At 45.2% G+C, this 26,682-nt stretch overlaps 1 protein-coding gene across 1 annotated transcript in view; it reads right to left on the bottom strand.

Annotated features, from left to right (window-relative positions):
* LRRC45 (leucine rich repeat containing 45) overlaps positions 1-26,682 on the bottom strand; it is a 416,324-nt gene that overhangs the window by 242,193 nt on the left and 147,449 nt on the right. The window contains exons 6-9 of the mRNA XM_085617558.1: positions 26,097-26,225; positions 25,764-25,876; positions 25,299-25,357; positions 25,081-25,158 (exon numbers count right to left, since the gene is read on the bottom strand). Coding sequence (XP_085473684.1) covers positions 25,081-25,158; positions 25,299-25,357; positions 25,764-25,876; positions 26,097-26,225 — 379 coding nt within the window. The remainder of the gene's footprint in view (positions 1-25,080; positions 25,159-25,298; positions 25,358-25,763; positions 25,877-26,096; positions 26,226-26,682) is intronic.

Here is a 26,682-nt window from a genome sequence, read left to right as displayed (position 1 = left end):
TGAGAAAGATGCTGAGTCCTACCACCTCATAAACATAAAGGATACTGTCATTGAGGGCTTGGACTCACAACTGAGGAGTATAGAATTAAGTTCAGGGAGACACACAAAATCTCGAGTCAGTCTTGAGTTGATTTTATAGACTTTTCAATCAAAACACTAGGTGGTTAGTTAAAAGGGTGTAGGGTGCAATGCTATGATGGGCTTTATAATCTACTTATGAAACAGCATCTGTTAACAGTACTTCTGAAAAAATGCATCAATACTTGGTGGACCTAGGTTTGATTTCTTCCTAGGATTTGGAGAAGAAGGATGACCCCTGGGTCGACTATGGTGACCAAAAAGTGCCATGGAGAGGGTGACCTAAAGAGAACGGTTGCTAATCCCCCCCCTCACTCCTACCCCACCCCTCCCCTCCCCCAAGGAAAGATGTGGGACAGTATAAGGAATAAAGTAAAAAGTCTTCTAAAGGCCCCCAAAACCTGTCTTAGAGGGTAGGATCAGAGACACTTCCAATCCAAAGGTGTGTACCAGGGTAAGAACTGGGATCCCAAAAAGGCTTGGTGTTTTAATTGTAAAGCCAATGGACACCAAACTGGAGATGTATCCCATCCCAAAAAGGCTTCCTCTAGAGTACCCCAACTTACCACTGGGGTGGTGACTCTCCAGATGGGATCCTTGGTGAGCCCTAACCAGGTTATAGTACACACTTAAGCTACTCTAATCTAATAAGGTAAGGTGGATGTAGCTGCCCCGGCTGTCTGGATCAGTAACCTGGAGAAATACAGACAGCAGCCTCATATTAATGGGGTTAGGGTCGAAGCACCGATGGATTCAGGTGCAAGTGTCACCATGGAGACTGAAAAACTGGAATTCCCAGAGCAGCATTTGGCTGGACAAACTTATCCAGTCACCAATGCTGATAATCAAACTAAGGTTCATCCTATGGCTACGCTGTCTTTAGAGTGGGGAGGGGTTACTGGCCAAAAGAAGGTGGTCGTGTCCTCTGCAATTCCTGTTGAATATCTGCTGAATGATCTGGCGCCATTAGCATGGGCTGAGGAAGAACCACGATTCCATGAAGTCATGCTGGGAATACTTGAGTGGGTGTGCGTAAAAACCGGAGCACAAAGCAAAGCCCAGGGTCAAAAAGAGGAATTGGAGCCTCGAATAATGGCTCAATCTCCAAGAGAAAAGGTAAGAATGCTGGGAATCCAACTTCTAAACAGCCACAAGCTCAAGTCCCTTCTCCTCAGGGAGAAGACCTGTCAGCCCAAGAGGGAACTGAGCCCCAGGAACTTGGGCCTTACCAGGCACAGCTCCTAGGTACAGGGGGATCCTCCAGGGAAAAGCGGTGCCAGGGACAGAACACTTGTCCCACTCTTGAGAGCTGGAGACAGCAAAGTGCTGCACAGGAAAAGGGAGAGATGTCAGTGGCTCCCACAGGACCTATTGGGAGGAAGGAGTCCTGTATACTGAAGCCAGAGATCCTAAACCCGGTGCCACTAGAAGAGTGGCAGTGCCTCAGCAATACAAATAGTTATTTCTCTCATTGGCCCATGACATTCCCCTAGCTGGGCATCTTGGTCAGGCCAAGACTTGGTGTAGGCTAGTCGCCCACTTCAACTGGCCAAACATGTCCCATGAACATCAGAAAATGCCCGGCCGGGAACTGAGGCCAGAAATATGCAACTGTGAAATGCGCTGAAGTGCTTCGATATTATTTTGTCCCCACTTCCTTGCACTCTGTCCTGTTGCCTATCCCGATCTTTTTCGTTGCTGCTGCTGTGTTTTTTCAGCTGGTGTCCTTTTCGTGCTTCTTTCTTTTATTGGCCTTTGCAATCCTTTCTAAGCTGTTTCCATGTTGCCAAGGCAACCGAAGCTTCGTAGAACTTGTAAGTTAGCTGCCTCATCCACCATGCCCTGGCTTTTCGCCCCGCAGACATACACACAAACATCCACGCACACACATTCTTAGCTACAAGAATTTTCCTGCCTGAAACTGTTTCCCACAATACTTTCTTCCTACTTGACGATTCTCTCATTGATGTTTTTTTGAATAGGTAGAATATTACGTAGGCCAGGCAAAAAGGGCTGTTTTAATAAGGCATGTGTATATTAGCCTCAGGCCTATTTTGGTTGCTAAATTTCAAGGCCTCTCATATTATTTTGTATATTGTTTTGGAGCGCAGTTAAGGCTCCGAAGAGTGTCAAAGCGCTGCACGAGGAGACACACAAAGTCAATCATGGAGCCAGACTTTGTAATTTAGATTCTGCTTTTTTGCTTATATTGTATCCTATGAACCATAACAATAAAAAAGCTTGAGGACAATCTGGATTAAAGGGTTACTTTACCCCAAACTTGCGAATGCTCCTCAAACTTTGCATAAGGAGGTAGTGAAAAATAAGGGCAAATACTTGGAAGATGATGTAGAACGATGAAATAGGAATAAACAGACAAATAAAATAGAAAACCAAACATACTGTGCCTCTACATACAGAAGAAATATTGGTGCACAACGTGTACCATAATACCATAATATGTTATGAATGCAGATGGAAGATGGGTCTATGCGAGGCCGAATGGAAGGCAAGGAGAGAGGTGCAGAGCGAGAGGCAGGATGCGGGTATGAGAGGGGACTGGAGAGAAGGGGTGGATGATGTGAGTGAAGTGAGCAGACGCAGGGTGAGAGACGTGAAAGAGTGAGATGGTGAGAGGAGACAGCTGAGAGTTCGGCAAGGGAGGGACAGAATTCTATTTAAGAGGTCAGGGATGAGGAGAATTGTGAAGTGGCAAAGGAAGTGCGGAATGGCAAGAGGAGAGGTGAGGACAGAGAGGAGGGCTACTGGTGAAGGGTGAGAGAGGATAGATGAGAGGTGATCTATGAGCTAAAAAGAAAATTTGATGCAACATAGGTGAGGGAGAGCAGCGATAGGGGAAGAGAGGGAATACTGTGGTGGGTGCTGGTTCAACAAGGTGTGGGAGATCAAAGGGGAGATATGAAAGATGAATTGGTAGACTGGAGAGGTGTAAGATACACATAGATAGAAATTTGAAGGGAGAGATTTAAGATGAATGAGAAGTGCTGAGGGGTGAAAGGTGACGGGCCAGAGAGGCCAGGAGATAAATGCGAGAGACTGTTAGAGATGAGAAGAGTGAAAAGACAGAATGCAAGAGGTGGTTAAAGGAGAAGTGAGAGGAATGGGGAGAGTTCAGAAGATGTAAAAAAGGGGTGAAAGAAAATGGCCTGCAAAGGGATCCAGGGTTGGGAGAGGTGAGAGGGATGGGGATGAGAGGAAAGAGGCATGAGTGAACTGCTTAACTCATCACAGAACTGCCAGGGTTTTAAGGGGGACCCCTGCTGCTCCCAACCCAGGACCAGGTGAGTTTCGGATATTTATTCTCAAAAGTGTAAATCTGCAGCACCTCTGGGTCACCGGGTGACCCCGTCTCAGGATTTCTTTTTTGGCGTGGACATTGATGTCAGCGGAAACAAGAGAGGTGCTTGGTGCGTCTCGCCCCTTCCCATGGTTGAGTGTGCGTTTGTGCTCTGTCTTAGTTCAGCGTGCCTCTCTCTCTTAATCGGTGGACTCTTTCGTACCACTCTCTTGTGACTGTCGTCAATCTTTATCTCACACGCTCTCTTTTTAAATATTTTACCCGAATACTTGTCCTTTTCCTTCTCTTTAGAAAGTCTGGACCAGAAACCAGTTTCACATAACATTCATTAAAAAAACACAGCATTGTTAAAAAGATTTGTCCTAACACCAAAACAGACTTTTACTCAGTATGTGGCTGTTGCTGCAGGCAGAAAAAACAAATACCGCCACTACGAAAACAAGCATTTTCAATTATAGTTGTTTTGATGTTTATATATTTTGAAAAGTTGTTCGCAGCATAGAGTAATTGGGGCTTCATTTAAAGGAGTGGAGAGGAGTGCAGGGTCCAAAGGATGGAGAGCAGTGCAGTGTCCAGAGGGCAGAGTGCCATGCAGGCTTGGTAGGTAACAGTGAATGGACCTGGTTGAGCAGTGGTGGTTAGGCTCAGACTGCCCTGGTTATAGGCAGGGAGGGACACTGGAATTATGCTATTTTGCTGCTGCTGTGTATTCTGCATAGCTATAGATTTGGTGAAGCACGTTCCACACAGCTCGTTTCACACAGCTATAAATTAGCCTCAATTTGTGAAGAACATTAATGTTTGTCAAAAATTGCAGTCTAGGCTCTTCTGCCTACTAGCCATCATATTTATGTGAGATTGGGTTCTCAGCATTGGCAGTATTAAAGACGAAGTACAGTTCAAGACTTGAGGTGGAGCACAGATTACATCCACAAATTGACCGTTTCTCTGGAGAAAAACAGGCGCACCCACACATTAGTTCAGAAATGTGTTATTCTCCAAATAAGCTGTGCCAAATTATGTTTGGGAAAAATAATGTACAGTTATGCGTTTTGGGATAATTCTTTTTGGAAACTTTTTCTTTGAACTGTGTATCAATCAATCAATCAAAAACCACTTTATTCGATAATTTAAAATCATAAAAGTGTACAATACATGATTAAACAAGTTAAAAACAGCCCAACATTTTCATAGTTAAAAAAAGAAATTACACGGTGAATCAGGTTTATAAAAACTAATTAATTTCCTCCAATGCAGCCAATCTAATCCTCCTTGACCTGATGGAAGCAACGAGGAAGCTAGCTACACAAAACATAGTTCTAGGGGATTCCATTAATTGTAAAAACAATAATGCGGGTTTAACTTGTACGAAGGCTTCCTCTCTCAAAATAGGGAAAATGAACTTTTTCCTAGCTTCACAATACAAAGGGCAAAAAAACATAAAATGCATTGTATCTTGGGCAGAAAAATCGTCACATTTACAAGGGACCCCATCATCCGGCCTAAACCAACCCTGTGGAACACTTAATACTAAGTGGATCTGATTAAAACTGAGTTTAGTCAAAAGCCATCTATGGTAAAAATTTGTGACCGTTGACAAATACGGGTGCATAGCCATAGATAGATTAAGCAAGAGGTGAGCCCTTACTGTAGATTTACAGAGCTCTTGAGATTCACGGGCAACCTCGCAGTGCTTAATATAGTATGTTTTGACCCACAACAGATCTGCTTTACATAAACCTTCAGGATTGGTAAAAAGCTCGGGGCGTCCTATTTCCTTTGTAATCATATTAATATAGGACAGCCACTGGATTTCTTTCCATTTGTCTAATTTAGTGCAATCTTTCAAGATACTATGATTCAGCGTAAGGTCCGGGTTCAGCCAGGTTCTAATCCATAACAGAATTGGAGCAATTTTTATAATGTCAGAAATATATCCTAACCCCGGTTCAAGGTGGACCGAGTGTGTCGCTGTGGATTGGGGGAGACCAAGAAGAGCCCGTAAAAATTTGTTCTCTTCTCTTTGAATGGGTTCAGGGTTAGTATACCCCCAAATTGCAGCCCCATACCTAGCTATTGAGACAGATTTTGCTTGATATATTTTTATGATAGCCTCACAGGGTTTCCCTCCCAGGCTTTTCGCAAAACCCAAAATTGCTGCCGAGGAGCTACGTACTGCTTTCACCTTAGTAGCTATTTGAGATGCCCAGGTACCCTTATCGTCGAAGACGACTCCCAAATAGGTGAATACTTTCACTCTAGAAATAAGATTTCCATTACAATAAAACGTTTTATGATTGTTTCTTCCCTTACCCAGGGCCATAGTGTGGGATTTACCGTTGTTAACCTCAAGGTCCAAGGATTTCATAAAATCACCAAAGGAATTCAATAGTCTTTGCAGACCAAGCGGTGTCCTGGCCAATAAAACTGTGTCATCGGCATAGAGAAGTATGGGTATGGGAGTACTATCTATCCGTGGAATATCAAGAGATGCAGCTAGCAAACTATCTTCAAGGGAATTTATGTATAATGTAAATAACATAGGAGCAAGGATACAACCCTGGCGTACCCCTCTACCAGATTTAAAACTGGCAGTACATTTCCCCTCCTGAGTCATCCTTATTGAGGCTTTCAGGTCTTTATGTAGTTCTGCCCAAAAATACACAAGAGGCCTATCCAGACCCAATTCTAGAAGTTTTGACCACAGCTTAGACCTGTTAACCAGGTCAAAAGCCGTGGACAGGTCCATAAAGCCTAAAAAAAGCGAACCCCCTGCAGCTTTTGTGTACTTTGCGATGATTAAGTGCAGATTAAGACATTGATCCTCTGTACCCCTCCACGGTCTAAAGCCATACTGTGCGTTGGAAATTACACCTTTCTCTGTGGCCCAATTTGTTATCCTAGCCAGAATAATCTTTCCTAGGATTTTAAACGATGAATCCAGCAGAGATATGGGCCTATAACATCTAGGGTTACCCCTTTGGCCCTTCTTAAACACTGGGATTATAATCGAATGGGACCACGACTTCGGGGGGACTGTTACAATCGCTGAGTTAAAAACATTTAACAAAATTTTGGCACAGTACCTAGGATTAGCATTGTACATATCCGAAGGCACCCCGTCTGGGCCAGGGGCCTTACGCCCGGCCGTACCCTCGATGGCTTTCTCCACCTCTTCTAAGGTGAAATTAGTAAGGGGGAGGGACGGGCTAGAAGTTGGTATCGTAAAAGCGTCCATTGCAAGATTACTCCCATATATTATTTCAAAATGACCTAACCAGTCTTCCTCAGAGATATTCAATTCTAGCACAGAATTCTGGGAACCGGATAGCAAAGGGGAATTAATAATTTCCCAAAATTTGGAGCTATCTTTCAGAATGGCATTATCCATTAGAGCTACCCATGCATCTTGTTTAATTTCCCTTTTCCGTGCCTGAGTTACTTGCGAATACTCTTTCCTTAGCTGTGTGACTAGCCCTTTGTTTCTAGGTTTATCATTAAGGGCTTTTTTAAGTTGATTTAGGGCTAAGGTACAACTATGATTAAACCAACCACAGGCAGATTTACTTTAACAACTCTGCCTTTTGTGGTGAGATCATTAGCCACTTGTAAGCAGATAGCTTCAAAAGCCAATATTACATCCCTGCCATAAGAGGAGGGGTCGGCACAAGTGCTTAAATGTGGGCCAACCTTTAGGGTGATTAAATTAAAAAAAAAATCTTCAGGGATTACCCTACTCCATTTTAATCTCCTCCCTTGGTCTTTAACTTTCACGGTGACCAACGCGGGTGTCAAGGCTGATTTGTCCATAAGGGGGAAAACATTAGCTAAAAACAATACCACCGGGTTATGATCGCTAAAACAAGAACGTAGGGCATTATAAAAAAAGACATACCTTAAAAGCCCTGCGGATAAAAATATAAAATCAATTATAGATTCACTATCCCTAGCAGCATAAGTGGGAACACGGGTATTCTTGTCCGAGAACCCTACTTCATACAAATCATTATTAGACAGAAGGGACTCCAGAGCTACCCCCCTCGGACTATGTTCAAAATGTTGAGGGTTAGTGAATTGTGGGCCATCCTTGTCTCTGTAATGGCAATTTGATTTACATAGATGTACATTAAAATCACCCATCAGGATGTAATAACAAAAAGTGGTTTGATTGTCCTTATAGGATTCTAAAAATTTTGACAGCCAGTAAATGTGCTCATTAGGGGACTCTTCTTGCTGTGAATTAGAACAATTAATTAGAATAAGCTTGGTATTATTTGGCAGGCTAACTTCCAGTACAAGGCAATTATGGGAGGTACATACAACCTTCTTAACACTTCCCATGATATTTACTGAAATCAGAAACATGAGACCACCCCTGTCTCTTCCTGCTATAGAGCTCTGAGCAGGCACGAAATAGGAGGTGAAACCATCCATCCAAAAATCACAATCCTTATCCCAGGTCTCTTGTAGGGCTATAATGTCATATTGATTTAATAAACTTAGCCAATCATTATCAGTCTTTTTGGTCCGTAAGCCCGCAATATTCCAGCTTAACATTTTTATTATTTCCCCAGGATCAGTTACAGTGCTATCAAAGTTAGATTGTAAATTTCCATTAATCTTTATAGTATCAATAGATTCTCTGGGATCCAAAACGACCGGACTCGCACTCCCCTGCGTCTCAGGAACCTCCCGTCAATCACAGGCCTCCAAACCTGAAAGTGCCCCAAATCTATTATGGGTAATGATGTTACAACCGTGTTCACCAAGATTAGCTGCGTTAAACCCTTGAGGGGCTACAGGCGTCAGAGATTTCATGAATAAGGGTGGACTTGGTCTCGCACAATTAGGGGATCTAAATAAGTGCTTATAAAAATAGCCCAGAGGTCGCACACCAATACTGTTTGCGTCGCCCACCAAAGATGCTGCACGTAGCAGGACTGTATTAACATGTTGGGGATATCTAAAATTAATTATAACACAGTCCCCGCTACAGCCTTTTCGGGATGGCCCGACCCACTTAGTCCTTCTAGTAGTTAAAATGTGATCTGCAAAATGTATCGGGAAACCACATCTTCTATTGAGCCAGGACACAGTTTTATTTTTTAGGGACTCATGTGTTTCGTCACGAGGCTGGGCATGCTGATTTTCTACGGTAGGCACATTTGTCAAAACGACTACAAAGGGTGCACACTCTGGGGGAAGGTTGGTATAACCGATATTAGTTCCAAACCTAGGGGTTGAAATGCCACCTTGACCCATAGAAGAATGGTTAACTAAGCCACTAGATAGTAAAGGGTCAGGGGGGACAATTACTGGTGTAACAAGGGACTTGGTAGGTCGCTGGGGAGAGTCACCTAATGTGCCATCAGAGACACCAACAATACCCGTGTCTAAAGCCTTAGTTTTACCACTACCAGGCACAATATTCGCTATAAGGTCACTAAGCCTCTTAACCTCCAAGTTAGCCGTACTTAGTTGAAGCAATAAAGATTGAGTGTGTTCGGCTAACTTGGCTTCAAATTTAGCCTCGAGAGTAGCTACTAATAATGCATATTGGTCTGGTGATAGATTAATGCAGGCTGAGCTATTACCTTCCTGTAGTGCAATTCCACGAGCAGAAGTATTAGGGGCTTGTTGTAGAGCTTCCGATCTTTTTTTAGTGTGCTTCCCCCCCCTTTTGTTAAATTGTTTCCTACAAGCTCTCACCGGTCTCGGACTAGGGGGAGCTTCCTCTAAATCTATTGTAGATGTATCCAGAGGATCCTCCAAGCACTCTGAATGAACCTGAGCTATGGCCGTTAAAACCGGACAAGTACTCACACTGATTGTGTCCTCAGGTAAACTAACAACCTCAGGGTTAGAGGTAATATCAGAAAGAGCAGGGAGACCCCCCTTGCCAAGAGATGCTCTTCGATCATTATTAATTTTATTGACCACTTTGACAAGATAATTGTCCATTAGACCAGTTCCAGCTACCGGTTTAACATGTTTACCGTTAGACATAATCAGCAACAATATACCAGAAAAAGGGTTACTGAGGCTACTGTAAGGGACCAAGCTATGGAATATACAGAGCAATATTTAGACCATATCAGAGAGAGTCCACAATACTGGGAGAGCTCACGTGAACTATGGTCCGTGTCGGAGGTGAACAGTCCGTAGCCCAGCCCAGCCTCTGCCGGCCCCGGACGGCCACAGACGGCCCGCCCTTTGCCCGGGCTTAGCCCGGCGCCACCCGCGCGCGTCCCGCGACGCGGAGGGAGCCGCGTTGTTTTAAGTGCCTCCGGGCGCGTAGCTGGCGTCGGGACCCTGCAAGGGAGTCTGGGGGCTGTAGTCTCCTCCCGCTCTCGGCCGCAAGATGCAACAGCGGCGGCGGGGGAGACAGCGCAGAAAGGGACACAGTAGCGCTGTCGTAGCGCTGAGCAGCAGACCAGCAGATAAGGCCCCCGGCAGGTAGGAAGTTTCAAATGTTGACGTGGTTGAACTGTGTAGTAAGCCTCTGACTCTAATCCAAAGTCTCCCACATACCTTTGATTTGCTAAACCCGCTTAATATTTCCCCACAGTAAAAATGATTTGCTATGGGAACCGGGGATGTTTATGGTTGTCGATGATGAAAAGTACCAAGGCTGAAATTTTTGTCAGGAGGGGGTCCTTACGCCTGAAAATTTTGATAGGGGGGTCTCGGCATCCAAAAGTTTGAAGACCTCTGCCCTAGGGACTGTCACTGCTCCTGCAGTTACCAGGGCCATCATCAATATCTGTACTAGAGTGGGCTTTCCTAAGGAGGTGGTGTCAGACAGAGGTACAAACTTCATGTCTGGCTACCTAAAAGCCATGTGGGCTGAGTGTGGGGTAACATACAAGTTTACCACCCTATATCACCCACAAACCATAGGTCTAGTTGGGAGATTCAACAAGACCATGAAAGGTATGCTCATGGGACTCCCTGAACAACTCAGAAGGAGATGGGATGCCCTTTTGCAGTGCCTGATTTTCGCATACAGAGAAGTGTCAGAGAAGGGCGTGGGCTTTAGTCCCTTTGAACTTCTGTTTGGTCAGCCTGTGAGGGGACCACTCTCTCTAGTGAAGGAAGGCTGAGAGAAACTTCTCAAAGAGCATAAGCAAGACATTCTGGACTGTGTGCTTTGCCTACATTCAAGGATGGCCGAATACACGGGCAAAACAAGTAAAACCTTGAGGCAAGCCAAGAGCTCCAGAAGCTCAGGTATGAATAAAAGGCTGCACTGATGGAGTTCCAACCAGGGCATGGGTATGGGTGTTAGAGCCCGTGCCATCAAGGATCCTCCAAGACAAATGGAGTAGTCCCTACCTTATCCTTGAGAGGAAATGTGAGATCACCTACCTGCTTGACCTAGGCACTTGAAGGCACCCTCACAGGGTCATCCATGTAAACCACATGAATCCTTTCTTTGACAGGGCTCATGTGGCTATGCTGATGTTCACTGATCAGGAAGAAGAGAGCAAACCTCTACCTGGCTTCCTTTACCACGGTCCTAAAGATGGGTCAGTTGAAGGAGTTGTCTTCCCAGACACCGTCAGTGCCCAACAACAAGCTGACTTCAGACAAGTTCTGAGGCAGTATACTGGCCTCTTTTCCCTAACACCTAGTCAGACAACCTGGTGTACCAATCATGTGGACACAGGAGACAGCCCACCGGTCAAAAACAAAATATACAGGCCGTCTGACCAAGTTAAGGAAAGCATCAGAGCTGAAGTCTACAAGATGCTAAAGTTAGGGGTGATTGAGCCTTCAAAAAAACCCTGGGCTAGTCCAGTGGTCTAAGTCACAAGCCTCATTCCAAGGGTGGTAAACCAGAGTGGAGGTTTTGTGTGGACTAAAGAGGTCCCAATACTGTCACCAAGACAGATGTACACCCTTTCCCAAGAGCTGATGAATTCATTGACAGGTGGGGGGCGGCTACATTTCGCAGTACCATTAATTTGACATCAGGGTACTGGCAGATTGGTTTGACTTCAGGAGCAAAAGAGAAATTAGCATTCTAGACCCCAGATGGACATTACCAGTTCACTGTAATGCCATTTGGATTAAAGAATGCCCCTGTCACCTTCCAAAGGTTGGTGAATAATGTCCTTGCTGGGTTGGAGTCTTTTAGTGCAACATATCTTGATGATATTGTTGTCTATAGTGCCACTTGGCAGGGTCACCGGATCCACCTTGGCAAGATCCTTGAGCTTTCCAGAGTGCAGGTCTCACTATCAAGGAAAGCAAGTGCCAGATAGGGCAGGGCTCTGTTGTATACTTGGACCATCTTGTAGGTGGAGGCCAAGTTCAACCCTTACAACCCAAGATCCAAACAATTGTTGCCTGTGTAGCTCCACTAACACAGACTCAAGTCAGGACATTCCTTGGTTTGACTGGGTACTACAGGAGGTTTGTGAAGGGGTATGGACCATGCTGGTACCCCTCACAGAGTCGACCTCCAAAAAGCAACAAAAGAAGCTAAACTGGACAGTGAGCTGACAAAAGGCTTTTGACACCCTGAAAGAAGCAATGGGCTCAGCACACTTTCTTAAAGCTCCAGATTATTCTAAGCAGTTCATAGTGCAGACTGATGCCTCTGAACATGGGATAGGAGTAGTTCTGTCCTAGACCAAAGATAAGGACCATGACCAGCCTGTTGCTTTCATTAGAAGGAGGTTACTCCCCAGAGAGCAGCGTTGGAGTGCCATTGAAAGGGAACCCTTTGCTGTGATTTTGTCCCCGAGGAAGCTGAGACCATACCTATTCCCACTTGTTGCCTAATATTTGATGTAATTCTGACTGATGTGCACTGGGTTCCTGCTAACCAGGTCACCATTGCTCTTTCCATAAAACAAGATCACTGTGCAATTGTTCCCCAATTGGCAGGACCTTTATCACCCCTATGAGTCCCTAGTGTGGGAAGCTGGCTCTTTATATAGAGGACCCAAAAGAGGTGCACTGTGTAAAGAGTCCAGGGAAACCCCCAAGGAATTATAGGGGCACACATGACAACCTAAATGTCACTTTTGTGGTAGTGTAGGTGAGCAGTTAGGCACATCAGAGGGTAGTGCTAAGTATTTATTGCATACACAAAGTCAGCAAATGAGACACGCTCAATAAAGAAAAAACAATATATAAAAACAACAAATACTTTTATATAAATTTACATACCAAGATCATCAGAATCGGATAAGTACTTTTCAAGTTATGAATTTTTAGTTTGAAAAAATAGACGCATTGCAATTTCTGGATCGGTAATGTTATAATAAGTAGTTAGCAGCGACTTACGGTACAGTTCTTCAGGGCTTAAGGTGAGCAAGGGGAAAGGTCCAAGCCCGCACCATGGTGATAAGATTTCGACCACGAAATCAGCTCATGTTAGTGGGGTTGTGCCAAGGTCTGCTCTGGAGGTTATTTTAAGGCTCTGTTACGTAACACACATTCCCTACAGAAACATGAATCCCAGATCTTTGATCTACTGCAAGAATATCTTCCCGATTTAATGTTCCTTACGGAGACTTGGCTTACACAATTTTCAAACCCCACACTCGCAGCAGCGATTACCCACGGCTATAAGGTCCTCAGGTTGGTCCACCAGGTCAGCAAAGGAGGGGGTGTAGCTTTTATTTATGAAGAAGAATGTGTATGCAATCCTATTTCCCTGGGTGAGCTGATGGGTGCAGAACGCCTTGGATTTCACTGTTCCCTATCTGCACAGCAGTCTCTTGAAGGAGTCCTGATTTATAGTCCTCTGGGCTCAGCAGGCACCTTTCTCAACTTCTTAAATGATGTGAGTGCAACCTAAGCCCTTAGATACAGCCATTTTATGATTTTGGTGATCTTAACATCCATTTGGATATATCCACAGAGAACCAGAAGCCATTTCCTTGACTGAATTTCTCTTAGTCCTCAACCTTGCTCCTTTTGTCTTTCATCCTACTCACAATAGGGGTCACACCCTTGACCAGATCTTTGCTAACGTAGAGCTTGAGGTAGATATGCCTCTAACTTTAACATGGTCTGACCACTATCTTATTAGCTTAAGGGTACCTAAGCTGGGAAAAGGTCGTCAGTTTCCTGTAATTAAAAAGAAAGCAGATTCAGAGCCTTCCACCGAGTCGCAGCTTTTACCCTGGAGGAGGCGCTAGAGGCTTCAAACCCCCTACTCTCTAGGAATCCAGAGAGAGATGCTCTTCTTCTAGACACTTAGGTGTGCTTCAGCGCTCATGAATTAGCTCCACTTCGGACATGTACCCATAAGAAAATAAGATCTTCTGCTCCCTGGTTCAATGAGGTGATCAGATCTAGTAAGAGCGTCTGCAAATGCTTAGAAAGGAAATGGAGGAAAAACTTCGACCCGGATGCCAAATGAGAGTATAAAAGGGCGCTGAAGTCCCCCTACACCAAAGTTTATAAGGCAAAAAAATAATTATCTGACAGTCAATATTGAGTCATCTAGCAATCAAAGCAAGGAGCTGTTTAACCCCTTCAGTGCCCGCCCCTTTCCCCGCCCAGTGCCGGCCGTTGCATTAGCGGGCGGGGTCTATGACGAGCTGGACTCGTCATGGGCACAGCGCCACCGCGGCCCATGACGAGTCCAGCTCGTCATGGGCACTGAAGGGGTTAATATTGTTAAAGCCTTCACTGCCCCGCCTTCTGTTGCCAAGGCTCTCCCGCTTTCTCACGAATGGACGCACCAACTAGCAACTTTCTTTCACAGTAAAATTGTGACCATTCAAAAATCCTTCACCAGGGGGTCCCCCCATGATCATGAAGCCTTGTCGGATGCTGTCCCAGAACCTACACCTGGAGGTTCCCCTGCTCTCCTGCAGTTTCCCTGGCTGCAACCTGAAGTTTCCCTGGCTATTATCAAGGACCTTAAGTCTGGCTCCCCTACGGACCTGTGTCCTGCAAAACTGTTGGTAACTGGCCATGGCAGTAAATCCGGTGGTTAATAAAATTCTTAATTCCTCACAAGCCACTGGCCATATGTCTTCTATATGGAAGCAGGCCAAAATCTTGCCACTGCTTAGGAAGCCTTCGGCTCATCCCAAAGTACTAGCAAATTACAGGCTCATCTCCCTGCTGTCAGCTTTTTCCAAGGTCCTGGAAAAATATGTGAACATTGTTATTACAGACTATGCGAAAAGGAATAACCTCCTACATATCAGCCAGTCCGGCTTCAGAACCAACTATAGCACTGAGTCCGCAATATTAGAGGTCTCTGAACACATCAAATAGAGCCTTGATGGGGGAGGGAAAGCCATCCTGATTTTATTAGATCTTTCAGCTGCTTTCGATAACGTCCCCCATAATAGGCTCCTGGACAGGATGCAGGCACTCAGTATTGGCGGCTCAGCTTTAAAATGTCTCTCTTCCTTTTTGAAAGATACAGGTCGAGGTATGGACACCTCCCTATGAGGCTGCAATCCCAGTCTTAATGTTAGGGTCCCACAGGGCTCCATTCTCAGCCTCACACTATTTAATTTGTATATGTCCCACCTTGAATCACTGGCTGAAGCATTCAGTGCTATAATTATCTCTCATGGCGACGGCACAGAGTTCCTGTTTACCTGTGCCAAGGGAAAGGCCTTTGAGGGCGAGAAGATCAAAAAAATTTAACCCGGAGAGGTCAGTAATTATTATTTGGGCACCTCTTCCCTGATGAATGGAAACACTGGTGTCCAGAAGATAGGTCACCTCCGCTCTCCGCCCAACAAATGGTAAAAAACCTGGGCATTAGGATAGACGACTATCTATAAGAGCCCAAGTCCAATCTGTATTGGGAACCTGCTTTGGCCTCTTGCGGATGCGGAGGATTTCTCCCACTTCTGCCCTTGGACTGTAGGAAGACTGTGGTTCAGGCATTGGTCATGTCTAGATTAGACTATGCCAATGTTTTGTATCTGGGCCTTCCTGAATACCTGCTTAGGCGCCTGCAGGTGGCCCAAAACGCAGCTGCCAGAGCAGTTCTTATGCTGAAACAGAGGACCCATATTTCCCCTCATCTCAAAGTTGTGCCCTGGCTCCCAGTAAAATAAAGAGGATCAGGTGTTATTCTTTAAGGTCTTTCATGGAAGTGGTGAGGGCTAACTCAGCAGGAGAGTAGCCCAATATGTGCCACCCAGAACCCTGAGATCCTACTCCCTGTACCTGGCCTCTGTTCCCAAAATATTCCTCGCTCGATCGGGAGACATCTCCTTCAGGTTCCTGGGAGCACAGGCTTGGAACTCACTCCCTATGTCATTAAAATCTGTGACGGATTTAGCCACATTTAGGAAATCACTTAAAACCTGGTTATTCTGTCAATAAATGCGCTTGTTTTAGCAACTTTTTTACAGCATTAGTGACAGGGTGTCTGTTGGGTTGTCGGGAAGGCTTGTCGGAGCCAGTGCGCTACATATAAGTGTCTTCATTCATTCACCAGAAGGTCACCTGGGCAGGCTCTGGGGTGGCCGTATACAGAGGTGAGTTATGTCATCGGGTGTCCAATTCACTTCAATGGGTGAACGGTCTGGTCAGAAAGAGGCTGCAAGCTGGGACGGGGGAGGGGGGGGCAACACAAGGACACCCTTGATCCACTTCTCCTCTGGCTGTGGTGCTCGGGTGCAGCAGCGTCTTTTGGCATCATCCAGTGCTGGAGATTCTCGCAATTGGAGGGCACCTGCAGAAAGAAGCTGCAGGTAGCGAATGGAAGTCCAGTTTGGGCAAACACAAGGATGGGCTTAGCTCCTGTGGGTCTCTGGGGTACCTGGGGTACCATTTACTAGAGACTTACAGTGGGGCTAAAGTTCTTTGCAAACTGTAGCACAATTAGACAACGCCTTGTTTTAGGGGCACTGGCACTGTGGTCTGGCTAGGAAAGCCACACTGCACTGTCAGAGTCGAAAATCAGCATCTAGTAGCTAAAAAGAAGGCAAAAAGTGTGTGTGTGGGGGCGGGGGGACGGTAGCTGCAACAAAAGCCCAGTTCCCTATACCTAGTAAATGGTACCCCTGGTACCTAGGCCAAGGGTACTAAAGAGAGGGTCCTTAAGGGCTGCAGCATGTATTATGCCACCCTAAGGGACTCACCACCGAACTCATGCAGACTGCCATTACAGGCTGTGTGAAATGGTGCAGACAGAAGGGAAAACACAACATGGCACACACCCTAAGTGCCATGCTCACAGACCGAGGTTACTTACAAAAAAAATATTATGGCAGTGACTGGCAGCAAGGGTGGTAAAGCCCCAGGTCCGGATGGTATCCCCATCTATCTATTTAAGGCCCATATATAGATCTGTGAGACCCAATTTTGACCTGTGTGTTAGGAGCCTGTTGCAGTTTTGGAATACTGATTACCTGGTCAGAGTCTGCTATCATTCCCATTTTAAGAAAGGGGATCGTTAAAATCATGTCACTACCTCCCCATATCATTACTTTACTCACTTCTGAAAGTCACTGGGATAATTTTATTGACTCGACTTGAAGAGTGTGCTGAAGCGACTACCATTCTCTCAGACCTGCAGTATGGTTTTTGCAGAGGCTTGGGAACAATTGAGCAGGGGCCAAACTTTAATTTGATCATAGGTAAATACACTTTAATGAAGAAAGGTCATCTGTTTCTAGCTTTTGTCGACTTGTTGAGCACCTTCAACTGTATCCTTCAAAGTAAATTGTGGGCAATTGTAACTGAGCTCCGGGTGGATTTTCAGATAATCACCCTTATTAGAGAAATATACTCAAGGGGAAAGGCTAAGGTGCGCTTTGGCAGAAGAGGGTGAATGCACCCATGCTTTTAATCTTGAAAGTGATGTCAGACATGGTTGCATTCTCGTGCCCTATTTAGTCAAATTGTACCCTAACAGCTTGGGCTCTGTATTAAGTAACAACTTCAACGATCTCCTCAAAATTGACCATAGACCCATCCCTTGTCAGCTTTACGCTGATGATGCTGTTCTAAATCCCCCGCACCTCACTGGGTCCTTACCGGTTTCATCAACTACATGTCAGAGCTTGGTTTGATTGTCAATAAAGGTAAGACCTTCGTCATGAAGTGTAGGACAAAAGTTAGGAGGTGTCTGGATTTACGGCCAGCGATGCTAAGCTATGTTTTACTTAAACTTGCTCCAACCTGGGTTTTTAGGTCTCGCAGACCTAGCGCTGGAGCGCGCATGCGCTCCTCGCTCTGCGAGGCTTACTGTAATCGATAAGATTTCAGAAGGGAACTTGAAGCCCCGCCCATCATTCCCATTGGCTGGCGTCATCATTTATGCTAAACGCTGGTCTCCGATTGAAAACGAGGCTTTTTTGTTACCGTCCTGTCTCCTTCTCAGACGGCCATCCTGACTGGATTGTTTGCTTGCGGCGTTATGCTGTCTCCTTTATTAGTGGGTATGCACTCTTTTGTGCTCATTCTGCTTTAGCAAGCCCGCTCGCGCTTCACTTCATCACAATCGCAGCACCCACGCTTTACTTTAACATGGTTAAAGGTAAAGCGTGGGTGCCGCGATTGTTGACAAAGTAAACAAATAGATTTTTTTCTATTTCTTTACTTTTTTAACAATCGCGGCACCTGCGCTTAACTAAAGTAAAGCGTGGGTGCCACACTTTTTTCGTTTGCTTGTTTATTTGATGAACAAGGTATATGATCTTCAGCTGTTAATAATAGGAACCTGTATTTCAATAAATCTGTGACCACGCTTTTAAACTTTGCCATTAAATTAGGCAACAAACCTGTGAGGGATATGCCAACTTTATACAATGCAAAATGTGTTTCCGTAGCCTTTTATGGGGCTGGAATTTGAGGTCCCTATAACGTTAATCAGCTTCGGACGGTTGAGAACACTTTCTTTAAGAATCTTTTGTCCGTTCCTAAGAGCTGTTCTACATTTGTATGTCATTCTGAACTCGGGGCTTCGTTTTTATCTGATTTGATAATAATTTTAACCCTATTATGGCATAAAGTATGGATTTCCGAATACACTGTTTTAAATTGCATGCTTATTAATGATTGTTGCAAGCTGAGTGGGTCTCATTATATTCCATGGTTGAAAATTGTCAAACATCGGATATGGGGCATGTAGAATACTTTACCACCCCTGAAATACTAAGTTTCAATTGAAATGACCTAAAGAAACAATGTCTATCCTTACTTGAAAACTGAAGGCTGTCCCAGAAAATGTTGAAACCCAATGTCACTAAAAATTAGATGCTTCTGGTAACAAACGGTATGCAACCATACCATTGCTTTGTGCAGAATTCTCAGCACAGGTTTGCGTTAACTCGTTTTAGATTACATATCTTTCACCATTTAGTCACATTTCCTGTTACCAATAATTGAGCAGACGCACTGATGAAATGCCCCTGCGACACCTTATCCAATCAAGGTACTTAGCACATTACTTTGTTTTGCAATTTCTATAACATTCCTTAGAGACGTTTTATATTGCTAATCCTCCATAAATTGAATTTTAAACAATGTCGCCCCACATTACTGTTTTTACAACAATAGTCCTCTGTTGCGATTTGTAGTAGGATGTCCAGCTTTTTATGGTTAGTGATACGAATAAGGAAAAAACTGGCTGTTCAGTGATGATGTGTTACTTTCTGAATTTTAATATTTTAATCGATCCTCACAGTTTTCCGTGTATTTGATTGTGCATTTTATACTTGCATTGTATGCTTTTATGTTTTTTTAGTATGAAAATAAATAAAGCTAATTTTGAGTTAAATGCAAAGATAAAATCTACCTTTCTTCGCAGGTCCTTGGGTGCACCAGGGAAGTCCTTCTTAGGTCCTCTTCTCCAGTTCACTGAGATCGGAGTTCTGGGTACAAAGGATGCCCTTTTTATGCCCAAAAAATGCCCCCAGGGGAAGTCAAGATCAGCAGTCAATGGGGTACTGGGTTCCCTCCTGATAACAACTTCTTGCTAAGACTAGAATCTGGCTATTCCAGAATTCCCTATTCTGCCCACTCTCAATATGTCAGAACCCCCTCTCGATCTCTAGAGCTCAGTAGCCCAACCCTGGTATGTGGCTATTTGGGGGTTCCACGCCCACGGGAAAACCAGTTGGCAACTGGCTTTCCTTCTCTGTTCTTGCTGCCATCCTGTCTACCCTGACAACAGAGCAGCCCCTCCCATGTGTGATCACCATTTGCCCTTCAAAGGCGGCTTCTCCTTGCATGTTTGCAAGTTTCCCACAAAGAGCAGAAAGGTGTCTAAGGCATAAACTCCATCTGCAACTGAAGACGGGCACAGGGGATTTAGGGCAACAAAGTGGCAACTTTGTAGAAGTTGCACATCGCAACAAGTTACATTAATTCTGACGTAGGCATCAAGTCGGGCTTGATGCAACGGATGGTTTGATACCGTACAGTAACAACTTTAATAGTCCCAGTCAGAAATTAGCAAAGCTGAGGTGTCAACATGTAACCCTGCACTTGCCAATGGGTCTACCAGCTTTTCCACAGTAACAAAGACCCATAGTGGGTTTTTACTGTTGGAAAATGTAAAAGTACATATTCCCCAGTCTTATATTCCGCACCTTGTTAGGACTGCCTTATGAGGGACTTACATATATTAAAAGGGGAAGACTGTGCTTTGCCATTGCTTTTAATGACAAAGTCGAGTTAGTGGTTTAAAACTTACATTCCAGTCGAAAGTGGCAAACTGGAAGTCACGTTCTACCTTTGTCAAATCTGGGGTGGCCCAAGTAAGTTAGCCTATGCCTATTGGGTATAAGCCAATCAAACATACACAGATTTAGGGGCAAAGGACAGGCACAGAGGTCTAGTTAGCAGGCCTCAATGCAATCAGATAAAAAAACAGGACCTAGCAGTCATAATGGGGCGAAAAGTTGGGATGAACCTGCAAATAGCATGTTTCCTTACAGACTAGATCTAAAAAATGTCAATAGTTCCTGCATGCCGACAATTGGAGCCTTCATACTCTGCAATGACCTAGCACTACCTCTGGATGTGAGGATAAATTGCTGCATATAGGTGTCACCATTCATGCTGACATAAGTACTACAATTGTACCACCATTGTTTTCTGCGCCCTGAGATGTGGAGTGAATGACAACCTAACAACAGTGTGCAAAATCTAACTAGAGATCTTTTTAACATGAAAAGTCTATTCCGCAGAACAGGGAGGAGGATGGGCATTGAGAAATCTGCAGTTAGATAGAGTATCCACCAGAAAGAGCATTTCGGAAGCTAGGTATCTTGTTATTCTGATAGATACTTTTAGCCATAGATTGCTCACCTTGTCAATCTATACCAAATCAGTACCTCTCTAAAACAAGTAAGGTTTGAGGAGTGGACTTTACTTTAGAAAGTCCTGCAGGCAAAATGGCCATCCCTGTGGATCTGAAGGTCAAGGCAGTACATGTATCAGGCTCACACATGACTAGCACAGGGATGTCTCAAGTCAAGGCCGTAGTATAGACATTGGCACTGGTGAAGCTCAAGAGGTATCTTCCTGGCCACAGCACAGCACATCTTATTAAACAGAACAATCTATCTCAACAAGGTCTGTTTCTGTACTGCTTTTTGTTTCTTTGCACTGGCAGTCCCCACGAATAGTTGAATATCCAGACAGAGTTCCCCAGCTCTATCATCATAGTGAGTTAGGTCCCATTTGGGATCCAACCAGTGCAGCATCTCCTCCTTTTAAGAGGGATGTGGCAGAGAGAGAAATGAGGACAGACAGCCTCACATAAAAGGAAACACCGCCTTGGGGAGAAAGGACGCCCAAGTCTGAAGCACCAGTTTGTCAAGGTAAAACATAGTGTACGGTGACTGAAATGAAGGCATCTGCAGCTCAATGATGAGTCATGTGGAACTGAATGCAATAATGAAGTCAGTATTAAGAGCCAGCAACTTCAGAGTGCAACTATGCATAGTTCAGAGGGCAAGCACATGAAAAAGTAAGAATCAAATTAGGGTCCCACTGCAGCATAACAAAAGGCATAGGCGGAAACATACAAGTAAGCCTTTTTTTTTAAATGCATCACAACAGGTGGTTTGAACAAGAAAGGCTGATGTGGCAAATGCAGACAGGTAAAAGACCAGATACGTAACCTTCAAAGAAAAATTTAATCGGATTATGTCTGACAATATAACTTGAGGGAAGCAAATATGACACTCTTCACACCAGGCAGCAAACTTAGCACAATAGTTAGTATACACAGGCTTAGCGGAAGGGCGGCTAGCCTCCAATATAACATCCACAACTTTGTACAGCAAATCAAAACCATTCAGCTGGTTCTGCTCATTCTCTGAGCAGGCAGGTGTAGATTGAAGAGGTTTGGATGCAAAACCCATCCCTGTTGCTGGGACGGCTGATTCTCCCAAGTCTCAGGGTCAGCAGGTTAGAATACTACACACTCTGGGCCCAGTCAGGGGCTATCAGGATGAGCTGTGCTCAGAACATTGTGACCTTCCATGGAATCAGTGGCAGAAATGCGTACAGGAGGCCGGAGAACCACCAAAGGCAGAACAAGTTTCCTAAAGAACCTCAAGGAGGAAACTCCAGGAACCAGAAGGCCTAAAGAAGTGCATTTTTGGAGTTAGAAAACAAATACATGAGCATGTTCCATAGTATGTATGTATGTATGTATGTGCAGTCTTATATAGCGCTCAAATTACCCTTGGGCATCTCGGCGCTTGCATTGGGAACCCGTCCTGGTTTTTCCCTGTGAGATAACCCGTACTGGGATTCCCCAAGGTGAAAGCCAGGCATCCCGCCGCGGGGGGCCGTTGTGGAGATTAAGCAAGCTTGTTGCCCAGAGCTGCATAGTGTGAACTCGTGCTTAGAGTAGGCACCGAAGCGAGAATTATCGAGTCCGTGGACAATTGGGCTCCAGACCCTGCCGCGTCGGGAATCAAACCCTGGTCCCGGGTCTGACCTCTGCTTCAGGGTATGCCTCCTCTAACCAGTGAGCTACACTTCTCCACCGTGAGGGCAAAGATGCTCTGTGCCACCTCCATATGTAGACATCACTCATGGTTGGCAAGATGACGCCAGATTAATTTGTCTGCCCGGATATGCGGAGAGGCCTCAAGCTGATTAACCATTAGGTAAATCCCATGATAGACCAGTCACCGGCACAGCTGGAGAGACTCTAGACAGAGCACAGAAGACCCCATGCCACGCTGCATGCTGCAGTACCATGTTGTAACAGTGGTCTTGGAACATGAGTGCTAAACAACAATTACAGACTGTAGGAAGCTGGCTCTGTATATGATATTTCCACTAGATGGTAATACCATGCACAGAGTCCAGGGGTTCCCCAAAAGTGTACAAGGTTAAATGTAACACCCAAAGTGCTCGATTAGTAGTAGCGTGGGCGAGCAGCCTTAAGCCTAACACAGAGGAGTGGAAGTCATTTATTGTACAACAGTGATCAATAATGGACTCCCAACTCAAGAAGATCCAGACCAATTTTATAAAATTATACTTTGCTTGAACTTTATTTTAAGACCCAGGTGTTCATAAGCAGGTAAGTACGTTTTCAATTAAAAATACTTTTTACTTTGAAAAATCGACACTCGGAAACCTTTTCACACTGTCCAATGTTATCCTATGGGGAAAACAATATTGGGTTAAACAGGTATTAAACTTACAATTCAGTCTTCAGTACCACACGTCAGCATCCCCAGCGGCACAGGGGCGGCCGGGTGCAAAGGTAAAAATCAGAGGTCGACCCAATGCTTTTCAATGTAGACAGGGGGTGTCTGGAGCCACACTGCTTGCCGGTAAGCAGTCTGGTTGCAGGGGCCAAGCTTTAGGGGTTAGGTTAAGCCCAGTGGGGACCAGAAAGCAGCACCAAACATACACCACCAGTGGCACAGGAGATGCCGGGTGCAGGGTGCAAATTCAACGTCGGATGCCCAATGTTTTTCAATTGGCAAAGAGGCTGCAGGCTTGGCACCGGAGGTTGCATGAGGAAGACCAACGACAGCAGAGGTAAGTTGGGATGTTGGGGGTAGTAGAGGCACCATCGGTTCAACTAACCAAGGCCCAGGGGTGTCGGGTTCAGGGATGCCTTTTGACGTTGCAGTCTTCTTACCGGAGCTGGTCGAGGTCCGACAAAGCCTCTGGATTCACAATGCAGGGGCTGTCGTGTAGGGTTGAAGAGGTCAGCCAATGCTGGACATGAGGTCAGGATCACCGAGGAGACTTCACTGCACAGCTGAGCCACTCGGGCCGTGAGTGTCTGGTGCAGATTGGGCAGGAGACACTGATCCGTATGGATCCGGGGGACCTTGGAGCTGGTTTCTTCTTGGACAGGTCCGCTGTCCACAGGAGATTTGATACTTTTTCGAAGCCAACATGTCCTCCCAGAGGTTTTAGAGGTTGCTGTTGCAAGATAAGTCGCAGGCTTGTTGAATCAGGAGACAGGCCAGTAGGGCTGGGGCTAAGGCAGTTGTCATCTTCTGCTGCACAGTGTATTCTTTCTTCTTAGGCCGTCTTAGATCTCGTTTCTAGGTCTGGGGAAGCCTCCTAAATACTAAGTTAGGGGGCGTATAAGGGGAGTAGTAGGGCCAATGGACACCTTACCGGAGGTACTACAAACACTATTGTGCCACCCTGGAAGGGGGCATAGACTATCCCTGATTGGAGGATCCCCTCATCTTCAAGATGGAGGGGACTGAAAAGTGTGCTTACTTCGCCTCCTCCGGGTTGCTACCATCTGCTGCTAGCAGCAGAGGGTGGGAGTCGCATTACAAAGGTGGCAGGCCTTTGAAGCTTCCCTTCGAGCACTGGCCCATCCTGGTGGAGACGTTTTGAAACCTCTGGCCAGCATGTGCATTGTTTCTGGTCCCAGAGAGCAGAGGCTCCCCAACCAAGGGTCCAAAAACATGTGTGTGTGTGGCAGGCTGCCTAAAGCCAGTCAGTAACCACAACAGGGTCGGCAGGTTTTCAGGGGGGCACCTCTGAGCTGCCCTTCAAGTACATGGTTTAAAAAATCTCATACTGGCATCAGTATGGATTTATTACAAGGTGCTGTTTGGTACCAAACACTTCTGGGTTCAGTGAAGCCATCATAGTGCTGTGGAACTCTAATTGTTACGTTTCCAGCCCATGTACTCTCTATGGCTTTCCTGGCACTTACAATATTAGGGAATAGACCATTATACTGTAGGGGCATATCTGCTCATGCAGATATGTCTACATCTGGGATATAGTGCACCCTGCCTAAGGGCTGTAAGGCTTGCTAGAGGCATGACACCTATATCTTAGGCAGTGCTTGCTGGCATGGCACACAGGTAGTCTGCCATGTCGACTTAGTCATTTTTTCACCTCACAGGGGCATGCCAGCTGCAGGGGCAGTGGCATGGTCCTAGTGAGGGGGTCCCAGGAGACCCTTTTCAGCCTCCAGCCCCTAGGTACCTAGGGGACCACTTACAAGGGAGTTACAGGGGAGCAGAAGTACCAACTGTGGACGTGTTTTAGGGAAAGAACACAGGTATTGGGAACCTGGGCAGCAGGGACCCAGTACTCTACAGTCAAAAGCAGGTAAAACGTGGGTGGTTACTGTAACAGAACCCCAATTTCTCACACAGACACAACATTCTGCTGTATAATCAGACTTCTCAAAGCAAAGACCCCACATTGACAATACATGCTTGGATCCCGACTAGAATGGTATACATCTTAGGAAAAATCATTGTTTTGCTTACTTGGCTCTCAGGGAGTTCACAGCAGACTTCCGCTCATCCAGCACTTCCTGCAACTGTCCAACTCGCACTGCAGATGTCCTGCCATAAAAATATTAAACAGAAAATAAAGTGAAAGAGGATATGGAACAAAATAAGGGGTCAAAGGCAATCTAAACATTGGTGCGCCAAAACTACAAGGGCTTGGTGGCTACACCAACGCAATTGCAACCATTACTCACCTGCTGCTTCGGTGTAAATCCTCCCTCTGCCTGTCAATGGTTTCCATGAGATCCAAGAACTAGGAAGAAAAACAACAGCATGATCAAGCAGGAGTGCAGTCACTATAACACCCTGAAGCAGAAGGCCAGTAACATCAGCAACTTTTACCAGCAGACCAGTAACGTAATCAGCCTGTTTTAGGAGAACTGTAACAAAAGCATGAAGTTAGCTACAAGAGCAATCTGAAACACAAACAACTGGGAACTCTGGCTTGGAAGATATATGTGCTGCATTCACATAAAGCACCCTTTGGAATCATACACAATATGCCTCTATTTCATGTTTCATTAACTTTCATTTTCTGGCACACATCTCATTCACAACCATCTACTGCTCCAGGTTAAAACAGTCTGCAGACAAACATTATTCACATTATTCCTCTGGTGCACTCCTCAAATTAGGGTATTTGGGAGAGAGTCAATGACCTGCTTCTTCTTCTCTTCCTTCAGGCTGCAAACCTCCTTGCTAAGGATCAGAGATCGGCTCCTGTTCTCCTTCAGTGTGCTCTGGCGCTCATGATTGTGCGTAATGGCTTGTTCTAGTGGGAAAATGGAAAGCTTTAAATTTCAAGCAGACCGCTTGGCTTCTAAATCAAAGTTACTCAAGCACTTTCCACCCCCCAATAATCCTACCAATGGCATAGGTGGAGACAAAGAGAGAGCAGATTAGGATGACAGACAGAAGATGACAGAAAGGGAATCCTCCAGAAACCACTTTAGCTATAAACAGCAGAATATCCACTGCATCCCCATACTCACCAATGGCCTTCAGGATGTCACTGGGGATGTTGTTCCCAGACAGGTCCATTTTTCCTAGAGTCTTATTATTGTGAAGACAGTTCAGTAGACTTCTACCTCCCAAGAGTCCAATGTTATTCCAGCGCAAGTCTGTAAGAGAATAGAATAAACAAGGTTAGTTGAAGAAATCACACAAACATCTCCAATCATCAATACTGTCAGGACAGTGCTAAGAACTTCGGCTCACGGCACAAGGAATCTGTTTAAGGATAGAGGCAGTGGGTTTGAACAGTAGTTCCTCCTCCCAATCTCTTTACACCAAAGCAGTGAAGTATCATCTGACACCTGCTCGTATTTAATCACCATAGAGCAGAAGTCACAATGCCCTTGCGATACAACAGGATGTATGCTGAGAAACTAAGATTTGGCTGGGGGGTGGGGGGGAGAATCTTAAATCCAAGAATGATGTTACCCCATGAGAACATGCACCCTAGACAAAAACAGGAGAAGCTCCATCTAGTAATATGGATTATGCTGTATTGCAATAATACCAAGAGACTGAGGGCTTGATTACGATCTTGGCGGACAGGGTTACACTGTCACAAAT

The sequence above is a fragment of the Triturus cristatus genome, chromosome 7 (assembly GCF_964204655.1).
Source record: "Triturus cristatus chromosome 7, aTriCri1.1, whole genome shotgun sequence".
In the NCBI taxonomy this organism is placed as follows: domain Eukaryota; kingdom Metazoa; phylum Chordata; class Amphibia; order Caudata; family Salamandridae; genus Triturus; species Triturus cristatus.
This window is presented reverse-complemented; position numbering and strand designations above follow the sequence as displayed.